This window comes from Gymnodraco acuticeps, unplaced genomic scaffold, assembly GCF_902827175.1.
Source record: "Gymnodraco acuticeps unplaced genomic scaffold, fGymAcu1.1, whole genome shotgun sequence".
In the NCBI taxonomy this organism is placed as follows: Eukaryota; Metazoa; Chordata; class Actinopteri; order Perciformes; family Bathydraconidae; genus Gymnodraco; species Gymnodraco acuticeps.
The window spans coordinates 185,388-207,696 of NW_022990094.1; the positions used below are offsets into that span (position 1 = coordinate 185,388).

Consider the following 22,309-nt stretch of genomic DNA (forward strand, 5'->3'; position numbering starts at 1 on the left):
CAATTTATGGGTACAAAGTTCGGTGTAACACCGGCAGCTACGGTGACAACCGGAAGTACTTGTGTTTTCGTTTGGAGAAAACGAGTTGCTGCCTGGTTTTGGCTGCATTACTTTTTTATAACTGCCGCGGATTAATTCATCTGTTACTTATTTCCAGAAAGAAGGATAACTAACGTTTCAGGTGAGTTATAGAAAACTATAATTTGTTTTATATGTGCCATTACGCAAGTTTCTGGGCAAAGCGAGCAGTTATCATAAGCTAACGCTAGCTGTTGCTAGTAAATATTAGCTTTCTTCACGTTGTATGTATCAAATCTAATTTAGTTATGTTTACAAAACAGCAATTGAGTTGCATAATTTGCTAACTATTAAAGTACAAATACACCTTAATTGTTATTAACCTCACTGCATAACCACATGATCACAACTATAAAGCATTCAAAATAGTCTAAACCTGCAGGAAGAATTCTAATTTTCTTGAAAATAAGTTACATTCCTGGACATTTGACTAGATTCAGAATCTAATTTTAATGTTTTTTCCAATTTAATTGCCAAAGTCGTATCGTGTAAACATGTTAAAAATGCTCTTTTAGTGATCTACCAATGCAAACAATTTAAATTGATCATAACTCTCATAACTTTACTTGGCAAAATATTGATGTCATTTTTATTTATTTACTAATTCTCAAAATATAATATATATTTGTATTAGTATTTTTTGGTGTTGAAGCTGCTTCTCTTGTAAAATAAACTACTATATGAAAAGTGTTTTTTTATTATTTTTTTATCGATTGTTACTAATCATAATACAAGCTTTCAACCACCTCTTTTGGCTTTCATCAGCAGATAAAGATTGTGCGCCTTATTACTACAAGAGTTACACCACTTGAACTGTCTTCATCCTTTATTTTTTGTGCCATGCAAAGATGTCGATGTCCCATCTATATGGGAGGCGGGAGGAGGAGGAGGACGGTGTGGAGGTGGAGAGCTTTGAGGTGACAGACTGGGACCTCGCCAACGAGTTTAACCCAGGGCGTCAGAGACATAGGCCGACCAAGGATCAGGCCACCTACGGGATCTGGGCTGACAGAGACTCAGACGAGGATGAAAGGCCTAGCTTTGGTGGCAAGAAGTAAGACATTGCTTTCTCTTTGTTCTTCTACTCCTAACAATTGAAAATCTAACAGGAAGGAAACACTATACAAAGGGGAATAGACTTCAAAACAAGACCCCATTGTAGTCGGCCCAACATAAATACTACACATAAACACCAACTAGTGCTTAGTGACTTTTCAACTAATGTTAACAAAATGTATCAATTGTTTGTGTTTTGTCCAGCTCCAAAGACTACACTGCTCCAGTAAACTTTGTGAGTGCTGGACTGCGTAAGTCTGCAGCAGAGGAGAAACCGCAAAAAGCAGAAGGAGGCTCTGATGACTCAGAAGATGAAGGTCCTTCAGCACCGCCACCCCCCCCTCGCAGCACTGCACCCAAAAAACTCCAAATGGTAGATTTGTGTTGCGTGTTTGTTCATGCCCATTGAAGTGTTTTCTGCTACAGTGTTTTGTGAAGAAGGATTTCCTTTTTTTTTCTTTTTTGTTAGGGTAATTTCCGGGGGAACCAGCCCCAGAGGTTTGCAGGTGGCATTCAGTCTGGGAAGGGCCTTGGTACCTGGGAGAAGCATACGAGGGGAATTGGACAGAAACTTCTGCAGAAAATGGGATACCAACCAGGCAAAGGACTGGGCAAGAATGCTCAAGGTGGGTAGCCCTGAGTATGCTATGTTATTTAGATATTTGGTCATATTGTGTGCTTTGTTGGAGCAACAGAGTAGAGTTGATATAACCTGACACCCTTTTATTTCTACAGGTATCATAAACCCAATTGAGGCAAAACTTCGTAAAGGTAAGGGAGCAGTGGGTGCCTATGGCAATGAACGAACCAAGCAGAGTCTTCAGGACTTTCCTACCGTTGACTCAGAGGAAGAGGAGGAAAAGGTAGTTAGAATAACATAATAACTATGAGATTATATAGGAGTATCATTCAATATCGATTTTTAATGTTATTTTAAACATCTGTGTAGGAGTTTCAGAAGGAGCTTGGCCAGTGGCGTAAGGATCCGGCAGGCTCTGTAGGAAAAAAGAAACCAAAGTACTCCTACAGGACTGTGGACGAGCTAAAATCTAAAGGCAAGCTGGCAGGACGCACTACAGCCGTATCCGCTGGGGAGCTGGCACAGGTCAAGGTACGTTTGAAAAGACTGGCATTTACACTTGCGTCTTCTCACAGGAATTCTATTAAATCATTATTGAATTAGGCTGCAATGCTGTAAGAACAATCTGGAACTTAAGTCAATTCTACTTTTATACTGGTACAATCCCATTTGGATGACATTATATTGTGGATATAGGCTGCCATTTTATCTCTGAATCTCATTTACCCCATATCTGTTCCCATTTCTAGGTCATAGATATGACTGGAAGAGAAAAAAAGGTATATTATAGTTATAGTCAGATGACCAACAAGCACAGTGTTCCAGATGAAGGTCCACCAAGCCTCTCCACTCAGGATCAGAAGGGATCTGGCTTTGCTCTCCCTGAACTCGAACATAACCTGCAGCTTCTGATAGACCTCACAGAACAAGACATATTACAGGTAAGAGGGAACCAAAAGTATCATTACTTTCTATGTACCACTCTGCTACTTCTTATACCACATGCTGACATATGTAACACCGTATTTCCCCCCTCCTGTAGTCCGCCAGACGTCTGCAGCATGAAAAAGATGTAGTTGTGTCTCTGAGCCATGAGTCACGGGCACTGCAGAGCAGACTGGAGGCAGAGCAAGATTCCATCCAGAGAATAGAGGCTGTTCTGGAATTGGTGGGGCGTTTTCCTTCTGGAGAGATGGCACCTGGGGAGGAGGGACCCAGCCTGCAGGTACAAATCTTAATGTATACAGTGAACCCAAAAAGACCACACCCACTGTAATCAGACTGTTTCCGTTTTGTAGTCATTGCTCTGTTATCACATGCTTAACCATTGATGCATTCATTGTTTTATACTTGAAAGGTCTTGAGGAGCGATTCTCATTTAGTAAATTATATAAACAAAGAAAACAAAACAACAAGAAATAAATATACATCCATGGAAAGTGTCAGCTGCAGTTTATATATGTAACTGTTTTGCCTTCTCTTCCTTCAGGAGTGTGCCCGAATCTTTGAGACTTTACAAACAGACTATTATGAAGAATACAAGACAATGGGATTAGCCGACCTGGCTGTAGCGGTTGTACAGCCATTACTCAAGGACAAACTTCGGTCCTGGGACCCTTTGAAGGTAGGTTCTTGCAACTGTCTTTTCTGATGCAACTACAACATTTATCATTAATAATGATGCTACCACTTCTCAAACTGAATTCTTCACATTTCAGGACAGCTCCTATTGTCTGGAAGACATCGGTCAGTGGAGAGCAATCCTTGAATCTAGAGACTTCCACAGTAGTGCCCCAGATTCAAACATGGACCCTTACCACAGGTCACTGTTTTAAACATCATATAAAAGCTTTGCTCACATGTTTATGTTAATTAGGTATACTGGCTAGGCATTACAGCCTGTTTTAAACAACATGTGTGTCCTGTGTTTGTTGGTCCAGACTGTTGTGGGAGGTGTGGATCTCAGTGATGCGGCCCTGTGTGACGGCCTGGCAGCCTCGTAACGTGGGGCCAATGGTGGACTGCGTGGAGTTGTGGGCTCCTATACTCCCTCTGTGGATCCTGGATCACCTGATGGAGCAGCTGATCCTCCCCCGGCTACAGCGAGAGGCAAGATACACCTCTTTAAGACACTCTTACTTTGATGTACAGAAACATAATTCACCTGTGGATAATTACGAGTACATTTCTAAAACACATTTCTGTGTCTTGTTTGATAGGTGGATACCTGGAACCCTTTAACTGACACAGTGCCCATCCACTCCTGGATCCATCCTTGGTTGCCTCTTCTACAAGCACGTCTAGAGCCTCTTTACCCACCAATCAGGAGCAAACTATCCAATGCCTTGCAGCGATGGCATCCCAGCGACACTTCAGCCCGCCTCATCCTGCTGCCTTGGAAAGATGTTTTTACTCCAGGTGCATGGGAGGCCTTCATGGTGAAGAACATCATCCCTAAACTAGGTATGTATTTATAAGTGACACCTTTTAACTATTCCAAAGCAGGGGAAGAACATCCCTACATTGTTATCCTTCCCTGTCCCTCCCTGGTTTCTTATTTTTATGTGATGTTCCTACTTAGCTCTGTGTCTGGAGGAGCTGGTTATCAACCCTCACCAGCAGCAGATGGAGCCATTTCACTGGGTGATGGACTGGGAGGGCATGTTGTCCCCCTCCAGCCTGGTGTCGCTGCTGGACAAAAACTTCTTCACAAAGTGGTTGCAGGTCAGGAAAGATACGTGCACATATCAGAAACTATGGGAATGCACTTAACTGCAATGGGTTATTGTGTATACTTAATTTAACTGATTAAATGTTTTTGTTGACTTTGTTATGTCTGTGTGGGCTTTGTTGTTTTTAGGTCTTGTGCTCATGGTTGAGCAACAGTCCTAACTACGAGGAAATCACAAAATGGTACCTGGGTTGGAAAACCATGTTTAGTGACGCCTTGTTAACACAGCCCCTCATTAAAGACAAATTCAACGAAGCTTTGGACATCATGAACCGCGCAGTGTCTTCAGGCATGGGTTCGTATGGCAGCGTCTCAGAAAATAAACATGGAAACTATAGAACACCATCCTTGTATAAGATATATGACAATTCATCTCTTTTTTTCTCTCAGTTTCAACAAAAAATAAGACTTAACTCATGATTCTCTTATCCACAGGTGGATACATGCAACCTGGTGCAAGAGAGAACATTGCATACCTCACACAGACGGAGAGGCGAAAAGACTTCCAGTATGAAGCGATGCAGGAGCGTAGAGATGCAGAGAGTGTGGCTCACAGAGGAATCAGCTCGGGTGTGCCAACTAACTTCAAAGATCTTATCCAGGCAAAGGCAGAGGAGAACAACATTGTCTTTATGCCCTTAGTGGCTAAACGGCACGAGGGCAAACAGCTGTACACCTTTGGGCGTATTGTCATCTACATCGACAGAGGGGTTGTGTTTGTGCAAGGAGAGAAAACTTGGGTCCCCACGTCTTTGCAGAGTCTGATCGATATGGCCAAGTGAGGGACGACTGACAGATTCCTTGTTCTGCTTATTGTGAAAGAGAATAAATAAATCGAAACTTTTGCATTCTAGATAACTTCAGTATGCTGATCATTGTCAAATGTGTTTTGTACATTTTTATAGTGTCACCAGTACTGTGAATAAATAACTTTTCAATGTATTTGGTGTGTATTGTTGCTTTTTTAGATACATGTTTAATGTAAATAAGTAACTATCTTGAAACAAAGTATGCATTATAATACATACACTGTATGTATGTATATGAAATACGTCTTTTTTCAGAAGGGTTAGCCTTAAAAGCTCAGGTAAATCTTTATATTGTATATTTCTAACTAAAGTGAATTTGGTAAGTGAGAAAATACGGGTTTATGGAGTTGTCTTTTTAAATGTAAAACAATATGTACAAAAAACGATTGAAATGTATGTACAATGACTATGATGTTGCTACTTTTACTGTAGCTTATTATTGTTTTCACCATTTTGTCCTTTTCTTAACTTGGGATCAAACAATAGAGATATAAATCAGAGAGGCCTAGTGCAGTTTACCGAATTACTCACAATACTAGGTTCTTTCTCTAGGGGGCAGTGTTCCGGTCGATATCCGGATTGTGTTTTTGGCACGACAGGGCTTCCGTCAATCTTCAGCTCTTTGCTTAGCGGCTAAACAAAGTATCCTGTAACGTTACATGCCCATTTTCGCACGATTTAAGGATATCAGGGTTTTTTGCATATTGGAGGTATGTTCCTATTGATAAATATCCCGTCAAACTAGCAGTTTATTCACTTTTCTTAACCCGTTACTGGCAACATGCCTTTATGAGCCAACAAGCTAACATTGTTAGCAAATAAGCTAGTAAGAACCACTGAGCTAACATGCTAACATTTGCTAGGCTGCTAATAGAGAAGTATAGTTGGCGCTTACTATAACCAATTTAAGTTATTTTGGTTTATCTCTATTATATTGTTTTTTGTCAATATGTTTTCCCCTCTTTGACCAGTCAGTCATGTCGTCGGACGCCCTGAAGAAGCGAAAGTCAAAGGTGGTCCGCAGTGAAGGAGGAACCCCAGAGATGAAGCGAGGTCGAGAAGCGGAGCAGCAGGTAGGTCCATGGATGTATAATAGGGTAGGTCACACCGGGAGGAGGGGCCGCAGTGTGTACGGAGGGCCACAAGCAGGAAGACTGGGGTCAAAGTCCTCTGTTGTCAGAATAAATACACCTCCTGGCTGGCAGAGAACTCGCTGTCCATAGTTAAAGTTTCTCCCTCTCTATAACCATGAACAATTTGCACAACAGCTACCTTGCACATCTGTCATTTATATACTATCCTATGTGTTTCTGCTACCGTAGTATACGTCTATACTTCTGTTGCTGCAGTTTTTTGGTCCAGTTTAATGTATCAAGAATATTTTATATTTTGTTTTGATATATGTCTACAGTAGATATCTTTACATTTGCTGTTAATTGTTTTTATTTTTATAATGATTATACTTTATTCCACCTTTTTAAATATGTTATTGCCACACTGCTGCTGTAACACAACTAATTTCCCAATGTGGGAACTATAAAGTATGATAAGTAAGATATAATAGTATCTATTTATAAGGTATCATTTAGAAATGTAGCCAAGATATCACATTCAAAACAGTCGAGCATTAGTTTGGTTTGAAATTCAACATGGACAACATTCAACTGTTTTCACAACCATTAACAGAAATATGGCTGTGTTTTAGAAATGCCTAGACGTAATATGATCTGCTTTTATGATTAATACAAAGGAACTCTTTATCCCATGAAATATGGGAGCACATATTAGATTGGGTGTGCATCCATTTGCTCTTCGTCATTATGTTGTAACCAACCAGAAAACCAGGTGATTCATTTATGAGAGTGACCTTTTAAGTTATCAATATTTGAGTCAAGTTCAGCGACCTAAGAATCCCAGCTTTTGTAAATGGACCCAGTACTCTGACTTCTTACAGCACCAAAACAAAGGTGGGCTCAGGTTGAAGCGTTACTGATAGTGGTTTGATAAACTGTATATATTGATGTTTGTTTTTCCCCCAGGATGTGCGTGTGTACAATGAGGAGGTGGAGCTGGACAGCAGGGACCCTGAGCAGGACTTCCTGCAGTACAAAGAGTCATGTGAGGGTTTGGCCACAATGATGAGTGAGATCCAGGAGCTCAAGGCTAATGGAGCAAAGGAAGGGGTAAGAATCACATTTTTAAGATTCACACATTTAATCGCCTCTGTCATTACTCTGTATTTTTCAGTAATATTGTAGAGATGTCCGATTACACAATAGTTGAACTCTTCAAGGTGATATCAGTCCTCTACAGCAGAAACGTTATACATACAGTTTGTAGAATTGGTGAACCGATTACATCACCTCTTAGGTTTAGCTTAGCTAAAATAAGGGGATTAAAGCAAAGACATAACAATAACTAAATAGATTATGCAGGAGAGGTGAGAAACACCTAATCTAGAATTTACAATTTTCTTTGGATAGTTGTTTACTTAACAGAATGAGGTAATGATTTTTAAAACAGGTACATGGTTATAATAATAATAGTAATAATAAACAAAACAATTGTAAAAGAATCCTTGGTCGTATTAATTACGGCACTGGTGTTTTTTTAGTAACATGTAATATAAATACTGACAGTGATAAATATGTTTTAAAAATAATGGGACTGTTATTCCTAAGCGAAGATCTTTTTATACGTTATGGGATATTGGCCAAGAGTTAGGGGAAGTTAAAGCACATGAATATCATGATTATTCTCATAGCATTGTATATATGATCCAAGCCAATGTTGATTTTGTTTGTTCACCTCTTTAATAATGAAGTCTAACTGGTTGTGTCTGTCCTCAGAGTGCTGAGGTCGAGCAGAGACGTATGCAGGGATGCATCCACTTCATGAATCTGAAAAAACTCAACCGCCTGGCTCATATGCGACTAAAGAGAGGCAGAGACCAAACACACGATGTAAATATACACAGCCCTCAAATCCTTTCCAACAATGAGATATTCAAATATATTCCAGCTTATATTAAGTTTACTGGATTTCATTTATTTGCTGAAAAAAGTGCTGCCTCAACACCTTTTTGTGCTGATCAGGAAGTTGAACACCAAGTACTTTTTCTACTTGAAATACCAAACCGCAGTGTCTGCCACTGAGCCGAAAACACTTTATCACCTGTTTTTGTTTAGAATATTTAGATCCAGTTCAGATCATGTATATTGATGATTGTTTTTATTAAATCTTCTTGGCATATTGTTTGACCTGGCACTTGAAGAGTGTTTACAAACCAACCGTAACCATCTCTTCTTCCCTCAGGCAAAGCAGAAAGTGGATGTGCTGCACCTTCAGTTACAGAACCTGCTCTATGAAGTCATGCATCTTCAGAAGGAGATCAGCAAGTGTCTGGAGTTCAAGTACGTTCAAAATAAATAATTCAATAAGAACAGCTTAAAACCACGCACAATGAAAATCTACTCTGCTATCAATCATTCTATAAAAGAAGTAACAAAGAAAGCAGCCTTATTCAGCACTTTGAATCAAGATTAGAACAAAATGTCTTCTAATAACATACACATCAACCCATACAAATAAAGTCACCCCCTTTCTGTCAAATGTGCGTTTATGATCAGTCAGAATGTAAGTCAAATGAATTACTCACCTGTGGAGTCAAATATAACTTGTGAATACTTTATACAGTTGACGCTGATATTTAAAAAAGTCACAGAGACTTCTACATTGGTAATAATGATACACTTTTTTATATTGCTGTCGTACCTTTCCCTAACATCCCTTTCTGTGATCCAGGTCAAAGCATGAAGAGATCGACTTGGTGTCTGAGTCAGAGTTTTACCAGGAAGCGCCAGACGAGATTTCCAGGCCTCACCTCACAAAAAACGATCCCCACCAACTCACACTGGCCCGACTGGACTGGGAGCTTGAACAGAGGAAGAGGTATGCATACCTGTCCCTGTGCCGCATGCTGTGGTGTAAATGAAACCTGATGCAGGGGGGGCACAGAGCAGCTAGTGAAGGATTGTGCTTTTATACAGGTTGGCAGAAAAATACAAGGAGTGCCAGTCCACGAAGGAGAAGATCCAGAAGAGCATCGAGGTGAAGAAGGAACATCTGACGAGCCTGCAGCCTGGACTCAATGCCATCATGCAGGTATTACATCTGTTTAGTTGCTATAATATAAATGTTTCAACACACTACTGCTACGTTCACACTGCAAGCCTTATTGCTCAAATCTGCCCTTTTTTTTATTGGTCACATGACTTTGAAATGTAGCCAATATCAGTTTTCTGTTTGAACGAGTCAGGCAGCTGATTCGACCCACATGTACAAAAACCAAAGAAGTCATGCTATACAATGTTGTAAAAATAGATGCCAGCGTGGTCAGCTTTTACGGTTTCATTTCTAAGTCGATTTGCAGTCGAAGCCAGCAGATGATAACGAGGATGAGGAAAAAGAAAGAAAAGTGTTTACATTATGGCTTCAGTGGCCTCCCTGATACAGAATTATTTCAAAATGTTAGGGTGTCAAGTTTTTTTATATTAATTCAGCATACGCGGAATTGTGAAAAATGCCAATCTTCGAGTTAAATAAAAGCCTCATGAATATCCATGTATTGCTTATTCTTTGGTTGCATTGTAAACAATGAGAGCTTTGTCTGACCACATGGTATCAAGACGATTTGAAAAGATCAGATTGCATTTGTACTGTTACCATGGATTTGTAAACAAAAAACAGATCTGATTTCACTTTTCCTTGCAGTCTGGAAGTAACTGGTTTTGTTTCAGTAAGAATGGCTTGGAGCATTATTTTGAACATGTGTTGTTCATATCATTATGATATTGACTGACCTCTTTGTTGAGGTGACAATCCTATCTGCTGTACCATGAACTGATCCTCTGGATGATAACACAATGTATGTTCTCCCTCCTTGCCCAGGCCTCTCTCCCCGTGCAGGAGTACCTTGCCATGCCGTTTGAACAGGCTCAGATACAGACAGAGGTCGCCCGCCACCTGCCTCCAGCCCTCTATGTGCTGTTTGTTCAGGCCAACGCCTATGGCCAAGCCTGTGGTAAGTAGTCCGTAGAAAATGTTTAAGAATGTAATGTAACATTTTCTATATAAATGAAGGCCTACTTTTCACTGATGTATTTTGTTTCCATGACAGACAAGAACCTGAGTGTCTCCATCAGTGGTGATGTGGATGAGGCCAAGGCCCTGTCCAAACCGCCAGAAGATTCCCAGGGTACAAACACGGCTTTACCAAAATTAGACATACCGCACATATCAAACAAATCATTGTGGCATCTCCAACAAAAACAAAACCCCATTTAAAGATGTGTTCTGGTTTCACACAGATGACGAGAGTGACTCAGATGCAGAGGAGGAGCAAGAAAAGACGGTACGTTTTACCCTCTGCTTTACTCCCAAAACACACACACTGGGACCCTCAGGTCCGAGGATTAAACTATTTGTTAATGCACTCGTCTTTGCAACAGACACAAACTGTCCCTGAAGCCTAAGCTGCTACACGATGCGTTCAGGGGGGTCGGGTAGCGGCAGCTATCGATTGCCTCCTGCATCCCTACAAGTGTCAGCTAGGGGGTTCTGGGAAATATTTACCAAGAATGGCTAGATGACTGTAACCTGAGCCCACCCCGCACAAGCGCATTCGCTTAAGGCGAGACACGGCAGGCAAAAACATCGTTTTTCAAGTACTGGTCAATTTTGAGATTTTGTGCTATTTTGATTCCATAACATGTTTTCTTTCAGGCTTTTGGAAGGAAAACGTACAAAATACACATTTAAGTGTTTATTTTACTATAGTTTGTCTATTTGCGTCTGTAGATTTCTCCTAAATTCACCAAAAGTTAGCATTCTAACGTAACATAAAGTACCGCGACCGCTGTGTGCACCATGTCAACAGAGGTATCGCTGGAAAGCTGAGTCTCTCCTGCACAATCTCATCGGATCCAAATATGGTCATTTCCTTTGTATCAGCAACCAATCGTGAAAGCACAAAGGGGTCTTAAACCAAGAAACAAAATCTCATTGGCTGGTGTCAATTTCTGACAACGTGATTCGTTCAGATGCGTCACGTGGTGTGCTAAAACACTTCCTGGTTAGCTTTCCGCTAGAAATTGAAATCTCAAAATGCCAAAAGAACGGCGAAAAAAACGTTCACAGAGAAGACGACAACAATTGTCACTTGCACGAAGCAAGGTTATAAAAAAAAATTGACCCTGAACATGAAATACCTTCACGGAGTGCGTCGAGGCGCAAGCTGTCATCCAAAGAACAGGAGGGTTTAGCTAGCGCCTCACTGCAATCTTTAAAGGTCGTTTTCTCAAAATGAGTTTTTTCTCCTACTCTGAGTTCGAAATTTCAACTTCAGTTGCACGTAGATACACCAAACCTTCCAGTTATATTCCTATCAATATTATGAAGGCTTTTACAGAAGGGTTTGCTCATATATCATTCATAGCCTGAATTATACAACATTGTATACCTAAAAACATGGCGAAAATGGATATTTTAGGGCCGTTGACAGTATTTTCTGATTTATGGAGTGATAAAAAGAGATATCCAATATCCCTTCTGTAAAAGCCTTAGATACTAATATGACTACAAAATGAAACAAGAATTTTGAATCTGGCTATATCCAAAGTTCAGATTTCGATTCCTGAAATGTGTTAAAATATGTGCATATTTAATGGTATAATGGGTAATTTGCATATTTAAACATGCTATTTCAGAAAACTTGTAATACAAAAGACAATTGCCTTATTGTAAGTAATTAACTGGAGAAATGTCTAGCTGACACCTTAAAGTTAAAAAAATTACCCTATTCACCTGGGGTGTCTCGCCTTAAATTCTGCTCATTTTGTTGTCAGTTGGTCTGATGGAATGTCTAGTAAAGTGAATACATCTTTTCTTAAAGACCTATTTAAATGTCTGTCAGAGATAAGTACAAGGACACGTCTGCAACTCCTGCTTCCTTTTCAATCTTTACTTGTCGAACATGCAATGTTTTTTTTATTTGTTTCGCTTCATCTCTTGTTTCCTTTGTTTCTTATCGACAGAAGAGAAGAAGGCCAACTACAGGGGGCCAGCTGGATGACAAAAGAAAGGAGATGCTGAAAAGGCACCCTCTGTCGCTCTGCTTAGACCTCAAGTGTAAAGGTAACTCATTCTACATTCATGTTGACTTCAATTATTAAAGTCTGCACCAGCTAGGTCTGTGCATTCCAGCCAGATGGAACTCTAAACCTAACGAATAGTAAGTGAAAGAAAGTAAGCTGACCTGGTCTGCCAGCATGATGTTATGACACCACTTGACCCTTGTGTTCCCTCTGCTGGCAATAAGAGGAATAGTGACAGATTACAGGGAGATCTGCATTGCAGGCGTAACTCTACCTAAAGGAGGGGAGAGAGGGGAGAGAGATGCTTGCAGCATTTTGAGTCTGCAGCACCTACAACATGCTGTAAGCATATTTTCTCATCACCGGTCGTTCTCTAACCTCTGCTTGTGTTTCTAGTGTCTTCCCCCTGCCCCTTTTTCTTCACTGGTGCCAGCTGCAGCAGTCAATTTGCTGCAGTAAAGGCGAAAAGAGAGCAGCGCAGGTTTCAGTGAATGACAGAGTGCCTCAGAGTTCACAGTGACTGCAGGGAGGGGGAGTGTGAAGGTTGACCATCAGCATTGTATATGTATCCCCCGAGTGCTGCTAGCTGCCGTCGTGACCACACCCTGTTATTGCTCCGATGCGCTGCAGTGTGAAGTAAACCCTGGGGGACGTTCACTGGGAGGAGTAATGAAAAGAGGAGGGGGGGGGGCAGCAGCAATGAGCTAGTAATGGATTAGTTCCTCACCATGTGTTATCTATTATGTCTCCACAGATGGCAGCATCCTCCATCTCCACTTCTACTACCTGATGAATCTGAACATTACGACTGTCAAGGCCAAGGTCTCCACCTCAACAGACCTCAACTCGGCCATCAGCGCAGGGTCTGTGTGTCTGTGTTGTGTGTGTGTGTGTGTGTAGCCTTAAAGAGATAGTTTCAGATCGTTTAAAGTGAGGTTATATGAAGTACTTGGCCATAGTCTATTACCTACAGTAGATGGCAATCAGCACAGCCCCAGTTTGGAGAAACATAATGGAGTTCTGGCACAGGAGTAAAGCAATGCACTGCCGTGGATGATGCAGCAGCAAAATGTACATCGATAAACATCAGCGTCTTGCTATTTTTGGAATATCTTCAACGCTTTACCTTGACATCAAAGACCTTAGAAGCCTTAAGCCGTTATCTATGCTCTCTTATAAAAGCCACCAGACTCCATTAACCAAAACAGCAGCACAAAGGTTTATGGTCTACTGCTGTCTTGATTGGCAAAAAACACGTCCCGGGCCGTAACTCCTGCCTGTTTCTCCATACTGTATCATCTTCTGTAGGTTATACACTGACTATACTTGTATCTAATAAAACCCCACTTTAGCCGCTTTCACACCAAGTAATTTGCCGTACTTAGTTCCCCCATGGAACTAAGAGCAGATTGCGTTCACACCGGAATAAGTTCCCTGAGGGAAGATAACGCAAATGAAGCCGCTGACGTCACTTCTTCTTCTGCTTTGGGTTTACTGGCAGGCCACAAACACTGCCACCCGAAGTCCCCGGCCGGAAGTCCCCGGAGTTGGGGACTGGCTTCCGAGTAAATCGCCAGAACGCCGACACCTCCTCATCACTCCACCGCTCCCATGTTTTTTTTTGTGTTGCCATAAGTTATTCTCTCTCCGTTGGTGCGCGGGACTAATGCTAATAATGCTAATTCCAGCAAATACAAAAGTTTTCCGAATTTTATGGGCCGTGGTTTGCAATTCGCCCAGCCAATCAGAAATTGGAACTTTTTTCTCCCCAGGAAAGTCCCTGCTGTCTAGCAGGAACTGAAAAGTGCGGAAAAGTTCTCATGAACTAAATTCTCTTTTTGGTGTGAACGCAAAATCCCAGGAACTATCGGAACTAAAAGGGAAAAGTACTCCGGTGTGAAAGTACTTTTGAAACACCTGAAATACCGCTCAAAGCACCCTGCCTACCTATCTGTGTCACTGAATGTCTAATGATGTCTTCCTCTACAGGGACCTGCTGAAATCAGACACTCTACTCAGCTGTCTCTACAGCAGCGACCAGGGCAAAGAAACACCCAATCCAGCGAATCGCTACCAGTTTGATAAAGTCGGGTGAGGATGTGAAGTTATTAAAGGAAATTAGAAGATGTATGGAGAATCCTACCTTTTTGAATTTAAGAAAATAACTCAACATTTCCTTTCAGGATTGTTACCTTTGCTGATTATGTGGAGGAGCTGGGCCATCCCTACATGTGGGTTCAGAGTCTGGGAGGACTACATTTCCCTAAAGACTCCTCAGAGGTGTGTGTTGAAATGATCCCTGTTGTGCAGCAGTTTCCGTGGGTTACAGCCTCGTCATATTCCTCTATGCTCATGTCTCTCCAGGGTGTGAGTGTGGGCAGTTCTCTGAGTGCCAGCCACATGGAGAACACCATGAAGCTGCTGAGGGGACGGCTGCAGGCTCGCTTGGCTTTGCACAAACAGTTTGGCTCTTTAGGTACAATTCATGTTAACCATCAAAGAACAAATAGTGCTGAAGAGGAGATATGACATTTTGACTGAGTTTATTTGTGCACCTGCCCTCAGAGCACAGCATCATCCCGGTCTCCAGTGAGTGTCAGCACCTCTTTCCTGCCAAGATCATCTCCCGTTTATCCCGCTGGACCACCATCACTCAGCAGGAGTACATGGTATACACACATCACCACATATGCATTGATATTTTAAATTACCGGTCACCTTGTCTTACTGTGATATTTCTCTTGGTCGGTAGGAGCTGCCATATACTCGTCATGTGTCTGATGCTGGGCTGGCAAAGGAGTCAGATCTGTACTTTATGTCTGTGGTGGAAAGAGGCACAGGTAACTTTAACACTAATGCTAGAATTGGCCATTTCAATAACTATATTTTTTATTTGTTTCTTATAACAATCCTGCCCTTATCTTTCTCCTCTCAGCTCGTCTCCAGGCCGCCTTGGTGCTGAGTCCCCGTTACCCAGAAATCTCCCCCCTCTTCTCCCTCTCCCTCAGCTGGAAGGGAGAGCGCACCGGACGCACAGATGACAACCTTCGAGTATGAGCATTTGTCAATATTGATCACTTAGGTTGTTCTCTGTTGTTGCGCCATCTCACTTTACGTCCAGATATTTCAGTCTCATCTTTGCTTTTTTCAGGCCATGGAGAGCGAGATCAATGTGTTCAAAAATGAACTGCAGGGGCCCCGCCCGGGACACCAGCTCCTGACCAATCAGATTTCACGCCTCTGTGTCTGCCTGGATGTTTATTTGGAGACTGAAGGTCAAGATGACAGTGTGGAGGGACCACTAGAGTTTCCCAGAGAAAAGATGTGCCTGCGCACCGTCAGGTACACGGTCACAAGAAGCCATCAGCTCACAAAATGTATCTGTATGTGAATAAACTGTATCGCTGACATGTCACTCTCTTCCTCAGGGGTCCAAATCGTCTGAAGCCGTTCAAGTACAACCACCCTCAGGGCTTCTTCAGTCACCGCTAGATTTGTCCATATGATTCTCAGTGCTGTACTTTACAAATGTAACTCCTGTATGCTTACCTTTTTGTGGCTCCAGAAAGTATACATTTTTAAAAGTCATTTTACATGTTTGGAAATAAAATCTGTGTTATTTTCTTGAATGAGTGTGTATCTGGTCTATTTAAAACAGTGCTTTGCTGTGTAATCTAAATTCTCTTTTCCATCCCTCTTCCTTCCTCTCCTACTCACCTCTCCGTGCGGCTCTATTTATAGGCGACGTCTGCACTCCGATTATTATGCCGTTGTGGTTCCTTCGCTGCTTCATTTCCCCAGAGATTTAAATCCAAGGAATATGATATTTGGTATATTTTGCAGTCAGCAAAGTATAAATGAAATGTCCAAAGTTAGCTTTGGACCTTTCATTTATAATCCTGCATTATTTAACTGAGAAAAAACAGGTTATTCTGGATACTGGAGCCATTTCAATCAAGGAATACTCACATGTTATGATTAGCTAGCAGCAGTCTAGAGGAGCTAAAATATCCATCCAATTCCATTGGGATGCATCCAAATCCAGACAGTAATCCCTCAGATATGTGGGTGTATGTAGAAGAAGACAAAGCCGCTGTTTTCATTCATGAGCATCTTCAATGGTGTAGAAGGTGGTGCAATCTGGTACTCCTCCTTATATGGGAACCATGGGAACAAAAGAAATAAACGATGTTGGCTCATGTACTTCTATTAAGGCACACATTGTTGCATGGGAACATTTCCATTTCAATATTTAAGGGTAAAATAACTCTTATATTTGGATATACTCAAAATGATTAGTGTGTCATTACGTGATACAAACATTGGAGGTGAAGAAAACACTAAAGCCCTGCCAGGTTGAACAAATCTTCCTGAGTTAGCCGTGTGACCAATGTCAATAAATGTATCTATAAAAAAAGATGGGTGGGTTTTTGAAGCTGCTGCTCTACTCATCCTAATGGATAGGCAGCTACAGACAATATCAACGTTTAAAATCTATGAATAGCTCAAATACTACTTTAATGCATAACCGGATAATGACAAATGTTGTATTGTTTTCAAATTCAAAAAGGCCTGATCCTTATTAATCTTAACCGTACTCGTGATATTAAAGATATTGACTTGTGTTTATGGTTATTTTGAACCACAGCTTCAGTGTGTGGACTTTCCTCTTTGCAGTGAGGAGGCAGGAGTGGAAGTAAGAGGCTAAATTGAATGTGTTTCGTGCAGGCAAGCATCACCGCTCCTGATTTATACATGAGCGTGGTCTATGGGATGTGAGAAAGGGTGCGGTGTCTGCTTTGGTGGGGTACAGCTCCCCCTCTCATTGTCCGCAATGCAGTGCAGTCACTGGCAGCATTTACCCTTTAAAGCCTCACACCTTGATTACTCTTGACACTTCTCCTTCACGAATCCTCACTTGAGGGTCAGCGTGCAATTGACTCTGTTTTGCATGCAATGTAAAGACAATCTCCCAAACGCCTTCTGTGTTTGATATTATTCTTTATTTATCTGTTTCATATTGCATATTCTCAGCAGTTCATACATAACACATAGTCATCATTGTCCTAGCATTGCAGACCAGAGAAGTGAGACGCTGCAGTTCACCTGTCAGGAGAAGCAGCAGCAGCAAGGTGCACATCAAGCATAAATTCAAGTTTTTCTTACTGAAGTATGTGTAAATATAATATAGACATTTGTATCTCTTTAAATATACTTGTTTATATATATATATATAATATCTGTCACAATCTCTCACTTGAATTTTTTTTTATATCTCAGCAAGTTCCCCTCAGCGGGATTCATTTTAAATGCACTTGTTATTTAGTTGTCACATTCAGATAAAGAGTTTAGAGCATTCACTACAGTCATACATCAGAAGCTCAGGGGAGGGGGTAATGGCCATACTCAGGGTGCTGGGGGTTATTTGCTACAGAACTCACTATTGCTTATACCATAACCTGCTTTACTTTGGACATTAAGGCGTCCATCTGAACAGCTGGGAGCATCAAGCTTCTTACTCCTGCTCTTTACCCTGCCTTCCTTCACTTCTCATAGTTCTTTGGCATCTCCACTTCCTCCTCCCTTTGTGCCTTCAATCACAGCTTATCAGTTTTACTTCTTCACTTTCTCCTCCTTGTCCTTTACCTCGGTGCCAGAGGATTTCTCCTGCTTCCCTTCATCCTTCACTTCCTTGCTCTCATCTTTACCAGCCTCCTTTTTAGCCTCGGGCTTCTTCTCGTCTTTCTTGCTGTCTGTTTTCTCGGGTTCGGCTTTAGGTGCAGGCTTTGTCTCGGGCTCGGTCTTCTCAGATTTAGGAGCAGCGGGTTTCTCCTCCTTGGTGGGGGGAGCGCTCTCTTTAGGCTCAGACGTGGGCTTGTCCTCTGAGGGCTTGCTGGCATCTGCAGGTTTTGAAGCGTCCTCTGCCTTGCTCTCTTTCTTAGCATCAGGTTTATCGGCCTTCTCGGGCTCTTTCTCCTTGGGCTCTTCCTTCTTGGGCTCTTCCTTCTTGGGCTCTTCCTTCTTGGGCTCTTCCTTCTTGGGCTCTTCCTTCTTGGGCTCTTCCTTCTTGGGCTCTTCCTTCTTGGGCTCTTGCTTCTTCTCTTCCTTCTCGGGCTCTTTCTCCTTGGGCTCTTCCTTCTTCTCTTCCTTCTCGGGCTCTTTCTCCTTGGGCTCTTTCTCCTTGGGCTCTTGCTTCTTCTCTTCCTTCTCGGGCTCTTTCTCCTTGGGCTCTTGCTTCTTCTCTTCCTTCTTCTCTTCCTTCACGGGCTCTTCTTTCTCCTTCTTTTCCTCCTTGACAGGCTGAGGCTTCTCCTCTTTCTTCCCCTCTTCTGGGGTTTCTTTAGTGGCGGCGGGCTCGGCCTTCTCTTTTTCTGGGGACTTCAGTTCAGGGGTTGAGGGACGAGGAGACTTGGATTCAGGGGATTTGGACTCAGGTGACTTTGACTCTGCTCCTGCGGGGGATTTCACTGCAGGGGACTTAGCCGGGGATTTGGGTGCTGGTGATTTGGATACTGGTGATTTAGGCTGAGGAGATCCCTTCTTTTCTGGAGATGTTGACTTATCTTCTTCCTCATCTGCCTCGTCTTCCTCTCCCTTCCCTTCTTCTTCCTTATCTTCCTCCTTGTCTTCTTCTCCCTCTCCTTCCTCGTCCTTATCTTCTCCCTCTCCTTCTTCCTCATCTTCTTTGGTTTCCTCGTCTTTTTCTTCCTCTTCTCCCTCCTCTTCATCCTCATCTGCCTCCTCTGTGACCTCTGTCACCTGGGTCTCATCGGTCTGCTCCTCCACGATGACTGTATCTGAGATTTCCTCTGCTTTCATCTTCAAGTGGGAAGAGATTCTGCTCTCGATGTAAGAGTAGGGACCTGCTCCTGAAACAAAGCGATTCTCCTCTCCCTCCAGTAACTTCCTGTTTAAAAGACAACAACACGTAGTCAGGGAAAAGGTAAATAACTAAAGAATCAATTTAATTATGTGTGGTTTGAAATCGTGACCAACCTATAAGCAGCAATCTCAACATCTAGAGCCATCTTCACATTCAGCAGCTCCTGGTAGTCCTTCAGCTGGCTGGCCATCTCCCATTTAGTGGTTTTCAGCTCATTGTCCAGGTGATTAATGGTTTCCTGCAAAAAGAAAACAAATCAAATATGATGCAGATGTTATAAAAGGAAATGTGCAATGCATGTGTGTTTCCCTTTTTGGGGATAAATGAGATGTGTGTGTGGATGTCATGCCTGTAGGGAGTTGAGGTCATCGTGGTGTCTGTCTTCACACTCCATACGCTGCCTCTCCAGGGAGTCCTTGGTTCCCCGAAGAGTCTCCAGCTCGATGGTGCGGCTCTGGAGCTGACGGCGGTACTCTCCAATCTCTTCCTGGCTTCCACGAATTGCATCATGGTTGGTGCGAGCAGCGTCAGACAGACGGTTCATGCGCACTGCAGAGATTGAACACAATTCAGAAATCACATTTGCTGTGTCCTTCCATTGGTGCAAACACAGTATAAAGTGATCTGCTGGAGTTTAGAGAAATTCTGAATTATTCATAGTTTTGTCTTTTTTTGTTAATCTTGGTCCTGAGACATTTAACCCGTCCTCAGGGAGTTTCTACTGAGTAACCTTGGCAGTTTCCATCTGACTCAGCTCCCTCCCTCCTCCAAGCATGAAAGAACCACAGTGCTGCAGTCAGCCGGACCTCACAGGGAAGGTCATTCTGTTTACACCTTTCACTTGTTCTATCACGTCAGCATGTAGATGTGCAGCAAGGGTGGATCTATAAATCATTCTGTGACATGCAGTTAAGAGAAAACCTGCATGGCCTGTAAAGCTGTCGACTGTCTATTTGCACAGTATACCACAAAAGGTCAGAAGTGCTGTGTGGACCTGATGCTGCATTTCCTTGCATGTGTCTTCATCTATCATCTCTCCATCATATCTAAATACTAGCTTACTTCCATGTCTTTGGAGAGCTCCAGTCACGACATCATAAAGGATGACTAGAGTGATGGAGCAGTATTATTCGTGTTCTCCTACCACAAACAGTGACCTTGAAGTGGCTATTCTATTTGTAGAGGTTCAGGGTGAGAGAAACACATAGTGCAGATTGGGGGAAGCAGCAGCACACCCACTGTTACCCACTGTGAGAGAGCAAATGAATCATAGTCTCCTCTCTTTGTGCCATCTCTCTCCTGCAGTGCCTGCCTTAAGTAGAAATCACTCTGCGGCAGCGATGCACCCATAGAGGATAACCATTCAAACTGCAAGTCATATTATTACCGGGGTTACATTTCTGCATTTTATATTCAGGATATCTGACTTGATTCTCTTATTAAACCTCTCCATTTAGTAGAAAATGGATTTGCAATCTGGGAATTTGGTTTGGTCTAACGCTTATCAAGGACCCGTTTGCTTCATAGTTGTATTGTTGATATGTTAATATTTAAAACAAAATAGTAATCCTTGCAAACCTGATGTCTGCACTATACTGCAAGCTCCTGAAAAGAGAAAAACACTATGATTCGCATTTAAAGCTCACGTAATAGTTTTCTCTTCTTTAACTAAACTAACACTTTGACTTTCCGTTTTCACTCTACTCACCTTTAAACCATTCTTCGGCTTGTGTTGAGTTCTTGGATGCATGGACGTCCAGCTGCGCGCGGATCTCTCGCAGTGCGCCGGTCACGTCACTCTTCATCGTGTCCCGCATGTCAAAGCTCACCTGCGCACCGTGAATCTGCTCGAGAAGCTCCGCCACTTCTTCCTCGTGGTTCTTTTTCAGGAAAACGCCCTCCTCCTCCAGGGCGCGAAGCTTCTTGTCCAGCTCCGTACGCGTCAAGCGGCACTCTTCCCCATACTTTTTCATGGTGCGCGCGGCAGCATCCATCTCCTCCCGGGTTCGCGCCTCTTCCTCGAGCCGGGCCTGCAGGTGCTGGATGTCTTCATCCAGGTGGTCGTGCTCCAGGGCAGCGCGGGCTTTCTCCCCCGTCAGCTGCTGCAGGAGACCCCTAAGGTCGCCCAGCTCTCGCTCGTAGTGCTCTCCAACCGAGCTGCGCCCGGCCTGGTTCTGCCGCAGAGCTTCGGCTTCTGCCTCCAAGTTGCGGTTGTGCATTTCCAGGTTGCGCACCTTGTCGATGTAGCCGGCGAACCTGTCATTGAGAGTCTGCAGGATCTCCTTCTCGTTCCTGTGAGTCATGTCTCCGCCGAAGTTGTCCTGGCTGTCTGCGGCGGGCGGCTGGTTGTAGGTGAGGCGGCGGCGCTGGGAGTGGAAGCCGCTGGAGGACCCTGAGGAGGGCCGAGCCTTGCGGTACGAGGACGGGCCGTAGAGGTGGTGCTCTGCTGTGAAACTCATCTTGGCTGGATGAGATGTGACTGCAGAGGAGCGAGAGCGCTGCGCTTTTATAGGAGGGAGGGAAAACTCTCAAGTCAGCACCAGGACACACACTCTGTTTAAAGAGATATCTGTTCCCCAGAAAAGTATGGCTGCGCAGGAAAATATTCGCCCGCATCAGTGTAGCACCTTGTTGATGAGTTTTATTATTTAAGGTGTTAACGAGGTGTAATTTATCAAAGCAACACATCTAAATACTGATTTAAAGGGATATAAAATGTGTTCAAGCTTCTCTCATTATTGTACACCCTAAAGCTTGAGTGCGTGAAAATACATGGGGGGGAAATGAATCATTTGTGGTAAATATTAACTAATATATTTGGATTTGGGTGATTTTTATATCTATATTCAAGTCTACTTTTGCAAGCTTTTTATACATTTTAATACATTTATATTCCTGGGCTGAAGTATGTGTGAACTGATAGTGTGAGTGTGCAGTGTGTTCTGCTGATGCTCCAGCTGTAGTGCTGCAGTGTGAGTTTGCAGATCCACGCCACCCCCCTGGGACTGCTGGGCCATT

At 42.7% G+C, this 22,309-nt stretch overlaps 3 protein-coding genes across 5 annotated transcripts; 2 read left to right on the forward strand and 1 right to left on the reverse strand.

Annotated features, from left to right (window-relative positions):
* The first annotated feature begins 49 nt into the window (after positions 1-49).
* Positions 50-5,387, forward strand: tfip11 (tuftelin interacting protein 11). 2 transcript variants are annotated; one of them, XM_034216352.1, is made up of 15 exons: positions 50-181; positions 927-1,132; positions 1,339-1,507; positions 1,604-1,760; positions 1,870-1,997; positions 2,084-2,245; positions 2,464-2,655; positions 2,757-2,939; positions 3,204-3,338; positions 3,433-3,536; positions 3,655-3,823; positions 3,934-4,177; positions 4,296-4,438; positions 4,575-4,740; positions 4,881-5,227. In XM_034216352.1, the coding sequence occupies exons 2-15, from the start codon at positions 927-929 to the stop codon at positions 5,225-5,227; spliced, it is 2,505 nt and encodes an 834-aa protein (XP_034072243.1). In that variant the 5' UTR covers positions 50-181. The 2 variants fall into 2 exon arrangements, with proteins under 2 accessions (XP_034072243.1, XP_034072244.1); XM_034216353.1 differs by lacking the exon at positions 50-181 and having other exon boundaries at positions 4,881-5,387.
* A 447-nt stretch (positions 5,388-5,834) lies between these two features.
* On the forward strand, positions 5,835-16,037 carry thoc5 (THO complex 5). Of its 2 annotated transcripts, none has more exons than XM_034216368.1 (20): positions 5,835-5,964; positions 6,226-6,327; positions 7,294-7,437; positions 8,104-8,217; positions 8,570-8,667; positions 9,059-9,205; positions 9,304-9,418; positions 10,205-10,337; positions 10,434-10,511; positions 10,624-10,667; positions 12,349-12,448; positions 13,163-13,271; positions 14,398-14,499; positions 14,592-14,688; positions 14,773-14,884; positions 14,974-15,077; positions 15,161-15,248; positions 15,344-15,459; positions 15,560-15,750; positions 15,837-16,037. In XM_034216368.1, the coding sequence occupies exons 1-20, from the start codon at positions 5,914-5,916 to the stop codon at positions 15,898-15,900; spliced, it is 2,109 nt and encodes a 702-aa protein (XP_034072259.1). In that variant the 5' UTR covers positions 5,835-5,913; the 3' UTR covers positions 15,901-16,037. The 2 variants fall into 2 exon arrangements, with proteins under 2 accessions (XP_034072259.1, XP_034072260.1); XM_034216369.1 differs by having other exon boundaries at positions 5,845-5,964; positions 6,230-6,327.
* A 1,355-nt stretch (positions 16,038-17,392) lies between these two features.
* On the reverse strand, positions 17,393-21,852 carry LOC117546217 (neurofilament heavy polypeptide-like). Its single transcript, XM_034216367.1, has 4 exons — positions 21,000-21,852; positions 19,641-19,840; positions 19,405-19,529; positions 17,393-19,315 (listed from the first exon to the last, which is right to left on the reverse strand). Exons 1-4 carry the CDS (start codon positions 21,748-21,750, stop codon positions 18,022-18,024), a joined length of 2,370 nt encoding a protein of 789 aa, XP_034072258.1. The 5' UTR covers positions 21,751-21,852; the 3' UTR covers positions 17,393-18,021.
* Between the last annotated feature and the right edge of the window lie 457 nt (positions 21,853-22,309).